General features: G+C 42.4%; 3 protein-coding genes across 7 annotated transcripts in view; 1 reads left to right on the top strand and 2 right to left on the bottom strand.

The window, feature by feature from the left end:
- HERPUD2 (HERPUD family member 2) overlaps positions 1-4,378 on the bottom strand; it is a 41,054-nt gene extending 36,676 nt beyond the window's left edge. Inside the window, exon 1 of one of the 2 annotated variants that reach the window (XM_021078631.2) lies at positions 3,994-4,378. In XM_021078631.2, the coding sequence (XP_020934290.1) occupies positions 3,994-4,140 (147 nt within the window). In that variant the 5' untranslated portion in view covers positions 4,141-4,378. Of the gene's footprint in view, positions 1-721; positions 870-3,993 lie in introns of those variants that run through there. The other variant, XM_085005835.1, reaches the window with a different exon arrangement.
- LOC146395022 (uncharacterized) lies at positions 2,364-5,152 on the bottom strand. The gene is made up of 3 exons (XM_085005845.1): positions 4,611-5,152; positions 3,157-4,407; positions 2,364-3,079 (listed from the first exon to the last, which is right to left on the bottom strand). The coding sequence occupies exons 1-2, from the start codon at positions 4,992-4,994 to the stop codon at positions 4,267-4,269; spliced, it is 525 nt and encodes a 174-aa protein (XP_084861971.1). The 5' UTR covers positions 4,995-5,152; the 3' UTR covers positions 2,364-3,079; positions 3,157-4,266.
- The window catches only part of SEPTIN7 (septin 7), a 202,048-nt gene continuing 190,871 nt past the window's right edge, over positions 5,036-16,212 (top strand). For 3 of the 4 annotated variants that reach the window (XM_085005831.1, XM_085005833.1, XM_085005832.1), the window contains exons 1-2: positions 5,036-5,519; positions 6,802-6,863. The gene's annotated coding sequence lies outside the window, so the exon portion shown is untranslated. The remainder of the gene's footprint in view (positions 5,520-6,801; positions 6,864-16,212) is intronic. The other variant, XM_085005834.1, reaches the window with a different exon arrangement.

Raw genomic sequence — 16,212 nt, 5'->3', positions numbered from 1 at the left:
CATAGACCTCCAAATGCCAGATCAGTAAAATCCTAATTAAATAAATAAATGAAACCCTAGAAAGTGTGCTTTGGAAGGAGGGGTATATTTGTTGTGGGTTTACTGGGGATGGGGGGGAAACTGAATTTAAAATACCTATGCAGATAGAGATTATCTGTGATTAAACAAAGTCAATATCTGAGCATAAAACTAAAAATCTTGGAGTTCCTGTTGTGGCGCAGTGGTTAACGAATCCGACTAGGAACCATGAGGTTGCGGGTTCGGTCCCTGCCCTTCCTCAGTGGGTTAACAATCCGGCGTTGCCGTGAGCTGTGGTGTAGGTTGCAGACGCGGCCCGGATCCTGCGTTGCTGTGCCTCTGGCGTAGGCCAGTGGCTACAGCTCCGACTGGACCCCTAGCCTGGGAACCTCCATATGCCGCGGAAGTGGCCCAAGAAATAGCAACAACAACAACAACAACAACAAAAGACAAAAAAAAGACAAAAAAAAAAAAAAACTAAAAATCTTAAGCTTTCACAACACTGTTGCAGAGTTTAGCCAGAAGTCAGCAACACCATGTAGGCACATGACCTATCCTTGTAGAGAACCTAAAAGACCAACTTCATATCTCCAGTCTTCTCCCTCCAGTAGCTCTTATTTATTAAGCTCTTGTTTTCCTAGAAACCACTGCCCACAGGAACCCCCCTTCCTCACCCATCAGACCCAAAAAGAGCAGTACTGACCAGAGCGCCCAACTTTGCTACTTCTTAATGGGGGACACTGCTTCTACTAGGCACTAAACCCTTCTCTGCTTCCAAGTCCACAGGCAGATGTGCAGGGAATCAGGCATAAGCAATGATTCCTATTAAACACCAAACAGCACTCAAGACCCTTAAAAACAGAATCAATGTTAAGTAATTATTGTGGGTGGTCATAAGAACCTAAACTTCTTTTATATTAAATCAATAATATAACATTGCTTATACTGCAAAATTTCTCTGTTCCAAATAACAACCTTATAAAGTAAACTTTAACAACTCCAATTCCTATGCAGGGGACTACCTGTGGCTTTGGAGTATCAATAAACAGTTGGTGTGTTCAACAACCATGATACTTCAAATCAATTCTATGTGATAAATAAGTTCAAATCCAAGTCTGGAGAGTCCAATAAATTTACAAAGTTCTCAGTGACTTTCTATGAAAATAAGAAACATACACCCTCACTCTCACTGACCTAGAAATAAACTTCAGATATTAAAACTCACTTGGAGAAAACTTGCCGGAGGAAAAAAAAGTCAGGTTTCCCACAAGGTTAATTAACAGGCTACCCATTATTTGGTAGCCTCCAAAAATACCTCCAGTGTACAAGAAGGAGGCGGGCTGGCAGGCTGGGGTGTTTATAACTGATCTGTCCTCCAGCAGCTGACTGGTCCATATGGGCAGTGGAGATTAGTACCAGGAAAGCAGAACTCCTACCAAAAACAGGCTTCTCCCAGATGCAGGTAAGACAAATGGGTTTCAAACCTCTCTTAGATACTCTTTTTTTTTTTGGTCCGCCCCAAGGCATATGGAGCTCCTGGGCCAAGGAGCAGATTAGATCTGAGCCGCAGTCTTGGCCTAAGCCAAAGTACAGCAACGCGGGAGCCTAAGCTTACTGTGCCAGGTGGGGATCGAACCTGTGTCTCATCACTCCCAGGACACCGCCAATCCCGTTACACCACAGCGGGAGCCCCTAGATATTTTTCTAAAATGAAAAAGTTTCAGGAGTTCCCATCATGGCGCAGTGGTTAACGAATCCGACTAGGAACCATGAGGTTGCGGGTTCCGTCCCTGCCCTTGCTCAGTGGGTTAAGGATCCGGCGTTGCAATGAGCTGTGGTTTAGGTCGCAGACGCGGCTTGGATCCCGTGTTGCTGTAGCTCTGGCATAGGCCAGTGACTACAGCTCCGATTCGACCCCTAGCCTGGGAACCTCCATATGCCGCGGGTGCGGCCCAAAGAAATAGCAAAAAGACAAAAATAAAATAAAATGAAAAAGTTTCAGAAAAGTGATAATTTTTTCCATCACAGTGAAAATCATGTCCCTTTTGGTTTAATTGTATAACATAAAGATCCTTACACTTGAGACTCTGTTCTCAGATATAAGCTCAATAATGTACCTAGGAATAATGTACTTTGAAATGGCTATGTTATGAACAGTACTATGGAAGTCTGACTTTCAATTCTGATGATCCTGAAAAACTATTTTCTACTTCAAAAATGTATAAAACAAATCATATGCAATAGAAAGTCTTTTGTACAGAATTTTTTTAAAGAAGTTGTTACCCTTTAAGTAAATCTTAACTTTCAAGAAAAGATTTGAATAAATGAAAGTTCCAACTACTGTGTTCAAGTACTTAAATACTTCAGGGTTTTTATTTCTCCTACTCAGAACATTTGCATCACAAAGTTCTGACAAACAAAGCTAGTGCCAACTAAGTTGTTTTTCCAAACCTCCTGTTTTTGCAATCATCACCCTATTTCTATAGTTATTCTAGAAGTCTACATGCCTTACTAAAATTAATACTGTATAACACCGAAACAGTTCTAATTCATCAATATCTTAATATAGATCAAGTGCCTTCCTTACTTATGTGCACAAAATAAGTATTAAGTAAAACCAAGAAAGCACAGTTGCCTTCCAACACATCCCTTCTGCTGGCTTAAATCTGCCTGATGCTAAAAATAATTCCCACCCTAAAAATCCAAGGCTCTTCATTAATTAAAAAAAGGTTTAGTAATCACTGAAAACTACCTATTCAGGAATGAAATTTTCATACAATGGAGAACATGAAAGCCTCACTTTCATACACTCTCCATAACATTATACTTGTCTAAATTATCCCAAGACTTTTTTTTTTTTTTTTTTAACAGCTGAACCTGCAGCATATGGAAGTTCCCAGGCTAGGGGCTGAATTGGAGAATTGGAGCTGGAGCTGCAGCTGCTAGCCACAGCCATGCCAGATCCAAGCCTCATCTGCAACCTACACCGAAGCTTGAGGCAATGCTGGATACTTTAACCCACTGAGCAAGGCCAGGGATCCAACCCACATCCTCATAGATACTAGTTGTAGGGTTCTTTTTTTTTTTTTTATTTTCCCACTGTACAGCAAGGGGGTCAGGTTATCCTTAGATGTATACATGTCGTAGGGTTCTTAATGCACTGAACCACAATGAGAACTCCCCAAGACTTCGTAATTACCAACAATGTTGATAACTTTCAAATCTAACTTTGGGCACAGATGGAGCTGTACTATTTTATTATCTTTGCAATGTCCTGATATGATTCAGAAAGGAAAACACTGCCACGATGATTTACAAATGGCTGTATGAAAAGAATAAAAGATGAACCAAATGATGGGGGTAGAAGGACTGTTTTCTTCTAAATTAAAAAAAAATTTTCTGTGTCCTCTACAGGAGAAAAATGAGAAAGGGGGCAGAAGGAAAATGAATCTAAAACATATAACTCTTTGCTTCTTAAAACATATATACTAGAGTGGAACGTATAACTTTTATTGTGGTCACATACTTATTTCCAAGAAAAAATTCGCTCTTCAACAGTCGGCAAATTTCTGGGCCAGGCATTGCAAGTAAAAAGGAATTTTAGTCTAATAAGCGATAAGAGCTTTAAGATGGGTTGTAGTACTACTTCATCTTTTTTAAAAAAAGATAAAGAGGCATCTGTCATCCCCATTTTAAGTCCAAGGAAAATGGTCCTATTGTATGCCTGCCAGTTCTCGTGTCCCTTGATATTTCCCTATACTCTTACTAATTAACTGAACCTCATCAGGAAGATATTAATGATGTTTCACACACTCAAGAGAGACATAACCTCGGAATGCAAAATACTCTGCAGTCAAAAAGAGACCTATTTGATTCAAGGGGAGTTGGGGGAGAGGGGATGAGCGGGCGTTAAGGGAATACTTGGCACGAAAAGCTGCCGGCCAGAGCAGCTGCGCCCAGCTTTTAGACACTTACTGGTTTGCTAGGGTACACGTTAGACAGATGCGTTTTTAGTTTCCCCACGGTCCAGTTCAAGAAGCAGCTAATAGTCTGGTCACTGTATTTCTGATTCGGTGCTTTAATGATGAGGGTCACAGGAATCTCCATCCCATTTTGGTCCATGGTGCCCCCAAAGTCGAACAGAGTCACAAGGAGCAGCAGTTAAGCCTAAACGAGCCGAGGTGGTTACTGCCGGCGTGGCTGGGATGGGTACGGAAGCGAGTGGGTTGTTAATATCCCGTGTCCAAGTCAGTCACAAGTGCATCGGGCGATACAAAGGCCATTGCCGGCACCGAGGATGATGGACAGTGGCGGCAGCGGCGGCGGGGTCTGGGGCCCGGCCCAGGGTGCAGTTCTCCCCGCCAGGTCTAGGCTTCGCCGGGCTCCGGACTGCAGAGGGAGGCCGGGAGTAGAGAGAGAAAGCAATGAGAAGGGAAGGAGGGGTGAGGGCGCGACAACCCGAGCCCCCGCCCCGCCCCCGCCGCGACCCCCAAACTGAAACGCAACAAGGCCCCTACGCGACGGTCCCGCAACGCGGGCTGGAGAAGGGGGACGGGCCGCTTAGGGTGGTCAGGTGCGACAAGCAGGGCTACCTGTGAGATGGCCGCAAAGCCCGCCACCGCCGCCCTCTGCGCCCGGGCAGGGCCACTGGCCTCACTGTCCGGCCAAGCGTCCTCCGCTGAGGTTCTCTTCCTGCTGCTTGGCGGCGGCCACGGCCCGGCCCCGGGTCTCGCGAGGCGGCGCGGTGGCAGCGGGAGAAGTTGGCCGAAGGGCGCGGTCCGCTCTCGGCCTGACCGCTCGGTCTGAGCAGTGCTAGGCAGGGCGGCGCACCGCCAGGCGCGACCGAAGCGGCGGCAGGTGGCAGGAGGGCGGGGACTAGAGCCCAGGCGCCGGCCGCGGGCGCGCAGTTTTGTTGTTGTTATGAAGAAGGTCCGGGTTCCCTTTAAGCTGGAAGACCCAGGGCGGAAGTGCGTCATGCGCCGCCCGCAGCGGGGCGCGGTCTTCCCGGCCCTGCGGCCTGCTCTCCGCCCGCGCCGACCAGGGATACCCCGGACCGAATTCCGGGTCGCCCCGAAGCCACGCGGGCGCGTCTGAGCCCGCCAGGCCTGACCCTTCGCTCGGCTCCGCCTCCCCAGCGGCCCTCAGGCCTCGCCACTAGCGTAGGTGGCGCTAGTACATTCTGTTTTGACCAAACCCTAAAGACTTGTTAAGTGTTCCTCCACCCTTAGCGTTGTTTTTGCAAAAGTTAGTGTCCTTCCCGATGCTGAATCAAACTTCTGCTCAAAATGTCTTGTGTCGGCTGTCTGTAAAGCACTGGAGCTTTGGCGGAGCAGAGACTGTGAGACAACATTACTTAAGGAGAAGGGTTTCAGTTCAGATGCCCGGAGTCTGCTTCTACTTTCGTTTTACCCTGCCTAACCTTTCTGAGCCTCAGTTTACTTCTCTAAATGGGACAGTCATGCCTGCCTGACAGCGTGCTGCTCAATAAATGAGCTATGTAGGTAAGCCACCTGGTACAGTTCTGGCAGACTCTCAGTTCCATTTCTTTCCTTTGTCTTCTCTAAAGTTGATGAGTGTTTACTGAGCACCTACTGTGTGTTCAGTACAGTGGGAGATGAAGCGGGATGGCAGTGTTATTTTTGTTTTATGGCTTAGACAGGGAAGGCGAACTTTCTTCAGTCTACCTCCCAAAGCTGACTTACTCTCCATTTTCTGCACGAGTTTTAGGAGTCCATGCAGTAAGTTAAGTTTGTTAGACGTGCATTTTCATAGCTCCAAGCTTCCACTACAGGCGAATGCAAGCAGTTAATGTAAGGGGCTTTGGGGACCTGGTCTCTTCCCCTCTCAGCTTCACGGGGATTAGTGGAAGTTAGTGACCAGAGGAAATTCTTCCTCTCAACAGCTAATGCAACAGGATCCCTTACACCCCCTCGTTCACCTCTTTCTTTATGGTAGATCACCTACCATATCTTAACTGTACCCTCTCAATGCTCTTTTGAAATAAGAGTGAAATTCTCTATTTTTAGCATGGAATGAGAACAGCTTGCTTTGACTTGGGTTTTTGGTAGCAGACCCTGGTCTTTTTCTACCTATTGTCTAGTCATCCTAATAGAAGCTTAATACTAGCCACAAATACTTATTCAGACTCCTGTACACCTAGCAGCAGCCATTTGACGCAGTTCTAGACCACCCCACTTCTAGATGAAAGCTGGAGTTGCTGCTGGGGCTTCTAGGAAAGCTTTCAGATGAACATGTTCTGCAGACCAGAGCTCATCCTTGCCCTCCACTTGTCTTTCTTCCTGGAGGAATGTGATGCCATAAATGGGGCAGCCACAGCTCAGTCATGAAGCAACAAACAGGAGAACAAAGGCCTATGTTAAGAGGTTGGCAGAGCAGAACAATGAAAGAGGCTGGATCCTTTGTGGCATGATTGTGCCACCATATGTCCTAAGCTGTCTGTTCTAAGAATTCTTTTATGTCCAGTTCCTATTTAAACCAGAAGGTCTCCCCAACCACCACACCCACTATAAGCTCCTGTCACTTAACGCTTGTGACTCAGACTTCCAGGAATTCTTTAATGTGGTCATTTCACTTGACACTGTGAAGTATATGTTATTAGTATTAAGATGGAATGTATATTTCACTGCGACAGGCATTATTTAGAGTTCATCAAATATTCACTAACATGGACAAAAACATTTAAAAATGTAATGAATATATGAGTATAAAAATGATACAGTACCTGCAGTATCTGACAGAAGTGACTTTTTTTTTGCTTTACAGCCACCTGAATTAAGTACCTGAAAATACTTTTGATGCTGTTGAACTTGGCCACAATAAAAACAGTATGTAAAAATGACCCCATCTTTGTTAAATTATGTGTATGTGTGTATGAAACAATGTATGAAAGGATAGTCCCCAGAATTTTGATAATATTTAACTTTGAGGTAGGAAAAATTGTTAATATGAAGGGATGCAAGCTAGCAATTACTTACAGACTGCTATGAGCATTGAGTTACCTGTTTCAATCCTTATACATGTTGCAGATAAAGGGGAAATGAGAAAGAACAGCTACACATCTCAGTTATCATTTGCTGCTTAAAGACAGCCTCTAGTGAGACTGCTTAAGAGTAGGATGCTAATAGATAGACTGTTAACTATTCAATACACATAATCTTAGTTCCTAGTTCAGTAATTCAGAGTGATTTCTGCCCATGGAGTAGTTTTGTTTATAAAGTAAAACATTTAAAGGAAATTGTTTCTAGATAATAAAAATTGATTTCTAATATATGTGGGACTTTTTTTACTTCCAGTTCTTTTAACTGGGAAGGAGGGCAGCTAGCAAAAGCATTTATCACCTCATTCTGAGAGATTCCAGTTTCCTCTAAAATTTTAAAGAAAATAAAGTGCTTATTATTGAGAATTTCTTACTAAAATTTGGTATCCCTTCCAGAAAGGTAAAACACTTTAATGGTGAACAGTATAATTTTCAGTGTTTGAGTTTTTGGTTTTGTTTTTTGTTTGTTTGTTTGTTTTTGGTTTGTTTTTTTTTTTTTTTCTTTGATAACTCTCTTGGGAGGAAAGACTTTAGTCAAGTGATGATCTTGCAGTTGCAGATTTCAAAGATGATGTTGGCCATCTGGCTTCTGATTCCTTCTAGTCCTACTTACACCAAACTTGTCTTTTATTTTTTTAAAGATGCTGTGCCACAAAGCATCTCATCAAATCTCAATCAAGTTTATTGTTTAATAACAAGTGAAATCCTACACTTGAAGCCTAGGAAGCCTAGGAAAATTAACTCGTTTCAACACTGCACTTTCAAAATCTTAATTGATCCCAGATGTTTGATTATAAACAACATTGTAGAAAATGCAAGGAAGAAAACCACACGTGCATTAAATGTCCAATGGGTGATTTGAGTGACTTGTCATCTAATGAATTGTCAGAACAGCTCTGAGAGGTAGTGAGGACAGGGAAGAAGCTCAGAAAGCTAAGTGTCTTCCCCAACGTCACACAGCTTGTAACTGCCAAATAGAATTCCGATTCTTCTGTAATGTAGACTCTTTCCACTACACTCAACTGTCTTATTTAAAGGTATTCGTACATAACAAGACATTTTCAGGGGAAAAGCTTTTCAGGCACAACATCTTAGAGGTCATCTAGATCTGCTTTCCAAGTACTACCAAAGTCCCTCTGAAGGGCAGTCAGTCAATGTTGGCTTAAATCCTTCCTGGGAAGGGGAGCACCACATTTTTTCACTACAGCATGACCTGTTGTTAAACAGCCATGGTTATTGTAAGTGAATTAAAATCTGCCTTGCTATAATTTGTCATTAGGCCATTTTTCTCCTCTTGATTAATCCAAAATGTGTTTACTCTTATTCTACATGTCTGCCCTTCGAATGGATAGCTATTAAATGCTCTCTATATCTTCTCCTGGCTAAGCATCCCCAAACCTTTCAACATCCGTAAGAGTAGTTTGCAGATCACTTAAAATACTGACTCAACTTTGGACACAGTAGTTTGCATATCCCACGTCGATCATGGTGACTATAATGAGTATTTAGATGCATGATTTCCCTAGAATAGTCTTCATACTGACACATCTATATTTCTGTTAATTTCTGTATTAATGTAAATCTTCATAAGCTGGTTTAGCAGTTGGATTTCCTGCTCATCAGAAACTATATATCTAGTCATTTCTTAGAGTGACCATTTGGCAAAGACAGAAGTCTCATTTCTCTGGTGATTCAATTATTTATGATAATACGTGGAAAAAGTATAGCAAATAGCATCTCACTAACCTCCTATAGGTGACCAGAGGAAAGGGGGAAGGAGCAACTCCTTTTATTTTTCATCCTTTAGAGAATTTTAACCTAAATGCATATATTAGTTATCTATTGCTGCCAAAAAAAAAAAAAAAATTACCAGAGTTCCCATTGTGACTCACTGGAAACAAATATGACTAGCATACATGAGAAGGCAGGTTCGATCCCTGGCCTTGCTCAGTGGGTTAAGGATCTGGCATTGCCGTGAGCTGTGGTGTGAGTCACAGACACAACTCAGATCCTTTGTTGCTGTGGCTGTGGTGCAGGCTGGCAGCTACAGCTCCAATTGGACCCCAAGTCTGGGAACCTCCATGTGCCGCAAGCGCGGCCCAAAAAAAAAAAAAAAAATCACCCCCAAAACTGGGGGTCAGAATTTTGGGAGCCTCTTTGCTGGTGATTCTGGTTTTGAGTCTCTCATGAAAGTGCAGTCAGGATATCAGCTGGCATTCGTTATCTGAAGACTTGATGGGGACTGAAGGATCTACTTTCAAGGTGATTCATTCATAAGGCTGGCAAGTTAGGCTGGGTGTGGGTATGAAGTCTCAGTTGCTCTCCATGTGGGTCTCTCCACAGAACTGCTGTTGTGTGTCCTCACAACTGGACAGCTAGATTCCCCCCGGATGAGGAGTCCAAGGCACCAAGGCTGAAGCAGCATTGCCTTTCATGACTTCGATTCCAAAATCATCCCCTGCCACCTACATGGTGTTCTATTTGGTCACAAAGATCAGCTCTGAGTCAGTGTAGGAGAGTGCCCAGGAGTATAAATACTAGGAGATAAGGACCTCCTATCATATTGGAGGCCAGCTACTATGATCTACCTCCCCAAAGCATAGCAGGTCATAATAGATACCCTGTTCCCTCTGTATGCACCTATCCAAGTCCAAATCCCAGTAATAACAGTGCCGTTGTTTCACAACTGCTTGCCCTTCCTCTGGCATTTAGCCTCTCTCTTCCCAAAGATCTTTCACCAATTTCCTTCCCCTCAAATTAGAACTGTCTAACTCTACTGACTATATTTCTCAAATGTTTATAAATGTTCATTTTTTTGCTAAAAGCAAGTATAATTTAGGTGAGTTTGGGCATATTAAATTTGCTACTCAACATTCAAATAAAGGATCACTAAATTGAACATGGAGAGTAGTCCTTGGCCTAACTCAGGGGTTCTTAATCTGGGTCCAGAGATATACCCTGAATTATCTGTAGGACTGTGCACATACATACACATGTGCATTTCTCTAGAGGGAGAGTCCCTGATTTTTATTAGCTTCTTGAAGGGACCATTTGTAATACCTTTCAGAGTCCCAGTAAAACTCAGTCCTCATTGTAAGGTTTTCCCTGTTAAAGGAAATGGATTATTGAGCCAATTATCAAGTTATTGCCTCAAGGGTCTCAAAGCACTCTTCACTGCCTGCTTTGTGATAATAGAAGTAAATCCTGTAAATATTTCTCCTTTTCTGGCTGTCATGATATTAAACTTTGTCAGTAAAGTGCGCTGGAGAGACACTTGGAGGAAGAAGAGATTTCTCTACCTGTGCTCCTTTAGGCAGGCTCTTACGCACGTGTGGCTTCTGTACCTCCCAGTTCCTGCAGCACCCAGTGGCCCACAGTGTGTAGCACCTCTTATGAACAGCTTCTCCAGGAACCCTCTCAGGCAACTTTACAGGCAACACCCTGAGCGGCTTTCCCTGGAACCCCATCAGATAGCTTCACACGGAGTACCACCCAGGCCACACTGTCCGTGAACAGCTTCCCCTCACACCCCCTAGGCAGCTTTGCACCCTCAGAGGACTTCTCTGACGTCAAATGAGCCACTCATTTGTGGCCTTGGACCTTTTCAAGCAGGGTCGATCTCAATCCTAAAAGCAGCAGCTGATCCCTATATCTGATTGTCCTGTATTCTTTAGAATTCTCTTAGTTCCTTACTAGCCATCTCCTTATCACTCCAATACTCTGTTAAAAGTAATAATTCTTTATATTTAACCTTCTGCATTCAAAATATCTTTTGCTTTCTGTCTCTTGTTTGGACCCTGACTGATACGAATTGGTATCTGTAGTTGCCCCAAGAGGTAAACACTAAGAATTTGAGGATTGCTTTGGTCATGCCCTTTGGCTGAGCTCCTCCCCACTGAGAAATGAAATGAGGGCATTATAAATAATCAAAGTATCATCTGTGGTTGGTCATGTTGACATGTCAGCTGAAGCAAGAGATTGCCCAGCTGGCTGCTGCACTTGACCATTATGGCCATTAAGACGCCTGTAAGGACAGTGGTGTGGGATGGAGTCTTCTGAGTGTACGTTAGCACTTAGAGAAAGACAATGAAAAGCTCACATCTTTCCACTCTCAGCTCAAGCCAAAGTCTAAGACCAGAAAGCTTCCATGATAACTGTAAAAATATCTCTTAGTTCTAATAAACATAGGGGTGATATTGTCAAAAATAAAGCACGATTTTTTTTTAAGAATTGCTGAATTATAGCAGTAATTGCATTCACAGTCCCATCAAATTGTTCATATGAAAAACTAGTGATTACCCATGATAGACGGGCAATATAGGGGTGGGGGAGTGGGAGGTACAAAATATTGGGTGTAAGGATGTATTGTACAACATGGGCAATATAACCAATATTTTGTAGTAACTGCAAATGGAGTGTAACCTTTAAAAATTGTATTAAAATTTTTTTAAGAAAAAGGGTAGATAGAGAAGACGAGGACCACAAAAAAATAAAATGTACTAGGCAAAAAGAAAAAGTGTACCAAGAAAGAAAAATGGAACCCCTGACTAGGAGGCAACCTGCATTTTTTGTTTTTATTGTTATCATCATCTTCATCATCATTACTAAAATAAACTGAAATGGCTAACTTTTTAAAATATTACATGAAAGTTGAAACATTGAATGGGATCCTAAAAATTATTAGAATAGGGACATCTGCTTGAACATGGCTGAAGCTGACCATCTTGAAACTAAAAGTCACTCTAATCTCTATTAAAGTGTTTGCCTTCTGGAGACTAGCTTTCCTTTGCTTAAAAACTCTGTGATAACCTCACCTGGAACAGACACCTTAAAAAGGAATGTTTATTCTCCACAAGACCCACCATAACCACCCCCTATTGCCACTAGACCTGTATGTAGGATTACATCTCAGCCAGCTGCACAGGATAGGTATACACAATGACCCAAGAGGAAACAGCTTACACACCAAAATAATTGCAAGACTTCACTAATCTATATCAGCAGGAATAGGAAGTATATTCTAAAAATGTTCACCTTAGAGGGTGAAATGTAACACTAGATTGAGCCGAATTAATTGATATGTGTGCACCTACTAGAGAGTCCTGGTTTAATATGTTAGTTCATGGAGTGAAGGTAGCTCTCAGTTTATTGATTGGTTGACAGAAACCTGGGCTCAACCTTGGCATACGCTTAATACAGCTGAGATACCAGAGTTACCTACATCACATAGATAAATTTAAGGGCCCAGGGTGATAGGAACGTTAAACTGTATCATGTTACCTGCACGCCCATTTGCTCCCTCCAACGTTCCCAGAAGGCCCAAAAGACACTTCACTAAGGCTTTGAGAAATAAAGGAGTGAGGGGAGCCCCACATCCTTGTAGGGTTCTGTATTATTCTCATTTGTAGACCAGGCATAGCTGAAAGGGATGCTGCCACTGAGACGAACTCCCTAGTTATAGCGCCTTTTGGAGACAGCACCCTGAAAGGATGAGAATCTGTGTCATAAGATGCAATATATGCTTTGGATCAGAAATCATTACATGCAGGGAGGCATTTCAATTCTTAGCTCAACTGCAAAGGTACTTAATGTTCACCATTGACCATGATAAGATTTTGCTAGTCACTATTATAGAGGACACACAGAATAATAAGATGTACTTGCCTTCAAGGAGTTTACAACTTAGGAGAAAATAAGACAAGCCTGCAAGTGACTAAGACAAAACAGAGTAAGAGAAGTACCCCCGGGCCTTCTGCAACCCAGCCGATTTATGTCTCAGCCAAAAGCAGAAGAGGAAAGTGAGGGAGAATTTATGATTGGCTATATCAAAGTGGGCTGGGGGCAGTTTGCAAAAGGCAGTGATTTGACATGGTTCTTCCTCTCCTCAATCTTTTCCAACTTTTTCTCACATTTCCCCCAGATTGTATGTTCATTAAAACCCCACCCATTGCCTTGTCTCAGTCCCAGCTGAGAATCTTTAAGTCCAGAGAGGTTCAGCTATGCCACAGGAGATATGATGGACCTCACACTACCAGGCATGCATGTCCACCTCCCCCTTATAAAGGCCTGTTTTTCACTGCGCCCTTCCTAAGGATAACCTCATCTTTTTTCATCACACTCTCCACCATCCCTCCCATTTTACTTCCAGTAACTACAGCAATTTCTTTATGTTGGTAGTGGCTTCCTAATGAGATGTGTTAACAGTGCTGAGGCCAGATCAGGGATTAGCAGAGTAAATGATTGACTGAACTGACATGGGTAAGGAAAGGGAATGACATCTAAGTTAAGTATTCAAATACAGGATACTAGAAACCTACTTCATTCATTCATTCACTCATTCATTCAAAGTATTTCACATTCCAAAGTTTGGTTTTTTTGTTTTTGTCTTCTTAGGGCCACAGCTACAGCCTATGGAGTTTCCCAGGCTAGGGGTTGAATTGGAGCCATAGCCCCTGGCCTACGCCACAGCCACAACAATGCCAGATCCAAGCCGTGTCCAAGATCTACACTGCAGCTTGCGACAACACTGGATCCTTTAACCCACTGAGTGAGCCCAGTGATCGAACCCACATCCTCATGATTACTAGTTGGATTCTTAACCCCCGAGCCACAATGGGAACTCCAAGATTTTGTACTTTTTATCTTATCTTGAAAAATATTTCCAAAAACATGCATGAAAAATTTTAAATAGTTTCATAACTGGTCAAGAGAAAAGGCCAAAGTTCTTGAGAAAAATCTTGTCTGAGTTCACTTTTCTTTTTTTCCTGCGTCTTAGTTTCTTTCTTTGTGTATTATTCTTCCTGACTCCCTAGGGTTTATAAACTAGGCTGAGTCTTTGAAATAGCAAACTAGCTTTGACTAAGAAAATTTGTTAAATTCCAGGCTTTAAAGAGTGGTAGGGCAGCTTCTCAAGTATAGTCTCTGTAACACTCATTCTTAAAGAATGCAGGATTTTATCTCCTCGAAGGAATTTATGTTTCACAATTTTGATGTTGCCCAGTGCAAAATGCTCAGCTCTGTTGCAAGAATTTGTAACTAAGATCCCTCCAGAATGAACACAAAGCAATTTAACATTAGTAGAGTGCTTATGACAAATGTGGAGAGCCTTGGGTGGGTGCTTTTGTATAGTGATCTCTGTGAATCCCTTCAAGGTAAACACTGAGCCCTCACTTTCAAACTTTCCCCGCCCCATCCTTAAATGTTTTGTCTATGCTTCCATGTGAAATCTATTGCATTTACCATGTGATAATTATCTCTTGATAAGTCTGTGATCTTCCAGGGGCCAGATATTATACCTGATAAACTTTTTATCACTATTGCCCAGCACAATTCCTTTTTCTTAGTAACAATGAACGTTATTGACTAAATGATAATACTTGTTTTACAGAGAAGGGGAATGAGAGAAGTTAAGTAATTTGTCCAAGGTCACTCAGTTAATAACAGATAGAGCTGTTGATATAAAAGCCCATGAGGAGTTCCCGTCGTGGCGCAGTGGTTAACAAATCTGACTAGGAACCATGAGGTTGCGGGTTCGATCCCTGCCCTTGCTCAGTGGGTTAACGATTTGGCGTTGCCGTGAGCTGTGGTTTAGGTCGCAGACGCGGCTCGGATCCCGAGTTGCTGTGGCTCTGGCGTAGGCCGGGGGCTACAGCTCCAATTAGACCCCTAGCCTGGGAACCTCCATATGCCGCGGGAGCGGCCCAACAAATGACAAATAACAAAAATAAATAAAAAATAAAAAATAAATAAAAGCCCATGAATTTTATGGCATTTCCTATTTGTTTCTATTTACTACCACTCCTGTCTTCCATATCTGTAGGACTTTGTGTAACCATCTATGTCCTTTTTCAGTAGTCGGCAGGAGAGTGTCTGGAAAAACTACAAGATAGAAATCTGGGCCACATTGAGGAGATAAGCCATGCCGTCAGCAAAAAGATTACAGAATCATCGTGGTGACAAAGATCAGAAGTGATGGGAGGGGCATCATCTTCACACATCTGCTAGGAATCTCATGGAGCTAAAAGAATCAGCCCTGATTAATGTAAACTTGCTTGTTATCGACCCAGAAAAACAGAAAAACAACCACAGGAATTTCAATATTTACCCAATTATTGTCTCTCAAATACTTTCCTCTGTCATTTAATGATTGGCCATACCACAGGCATTTTCCTGTTAATTCCTCTGCCAAACTCGGTATTTTAATCTATTATTTTTTTATTGCACATATGACTGCAATCTCCTATAATTATTATATACTTGTAGCTTTTTGGTTTGTGTCTATGAAAGTCATTCTTCGTTAGCATAGCCATTTTTATTCACTAACCTCCCAAGTTGCAGCTTACAGAGTAACACTTCAGGAAGAGAAATATTTGAGGCCCTCTCCTTATAAACCACCTGCATTTGTGAGGATGCCAAGGAACCAATGAAAGTAAATAAGCTTAAAGGAGGAAAAGGAAACTCAACATAAATTGGTACTTTTCCTCAGATTTGTTTGAGAGATGATCTTCTTTGTTCCCCACCATTTGTGTATTCGTTCTCCAGGTTTTTTATTGTTTGTTTTCCAAAATTCCATTAGAAACCTCTGTTTTGCTTTGTTTTTATTTTTAGAATTTGTAATGATTTTTATATTTTTTTCATTATAGCTGGTTTACAATGTTCTGTCAATTTTCTACTGTACAGCATGGCAACCCAGTTACACATAGAAGCGTAGATTCTTTTTTCTCACATTATCATGCTCCATCATAAGAGACTAGACATAGTTCCCAGTGCTACACAGCAGGATCTCATTGCCTATCCATTCCAAAGGCATCACTATGCATCTAATAACCCCAAGTTCCCAATCCATCCCACTCCCCCTTGGCAACCACAAGTCTATTCTCCAAGTTCATGATTTTCATTTCTGCGGAAAGGTTCATTTGTGTTGTGCCGTATATTAGATTCCAGATGTAAGTGATATCATGTGGTATTTGTCTTTCTCTTTCTTTTTTTTTTTTTTTTTTTTTTTGTCTTTTTGCCATTTCTTGGGTCGCTCCGCAGCATATGGATGTTCCCAGGCTAGGGGTCTAATCAGAGCTGTAGCTGGCAGCCTACGCCAGAGCCACAGCAATGCAGGATCCGAGCCGAGTCTGTGACCTACA

The sequence above is a fragment of the Sus scrofa genome, chromosome 18, assembly GCF_054392235.1.
Source record: "Sus scrofa isolate SSC_HxYL_T2T_F1_AM1 chromosome 18, Sscrofa_HxYL_maternal_Yorkshire_Landrace_v2.0, whole genome shotgun sequence".
In the NCBI taxonomy this organism is placed as follows: Eukaryota; Metazoa; Chordata; class Mammalia; order Artiodactyla; family Suidae; genus Sus; species Sus scrofa.
Note: the sequence above shows the minus strand (reverse complement) of the source record. Positions and strands in the feature narration are given on the sequence as shown.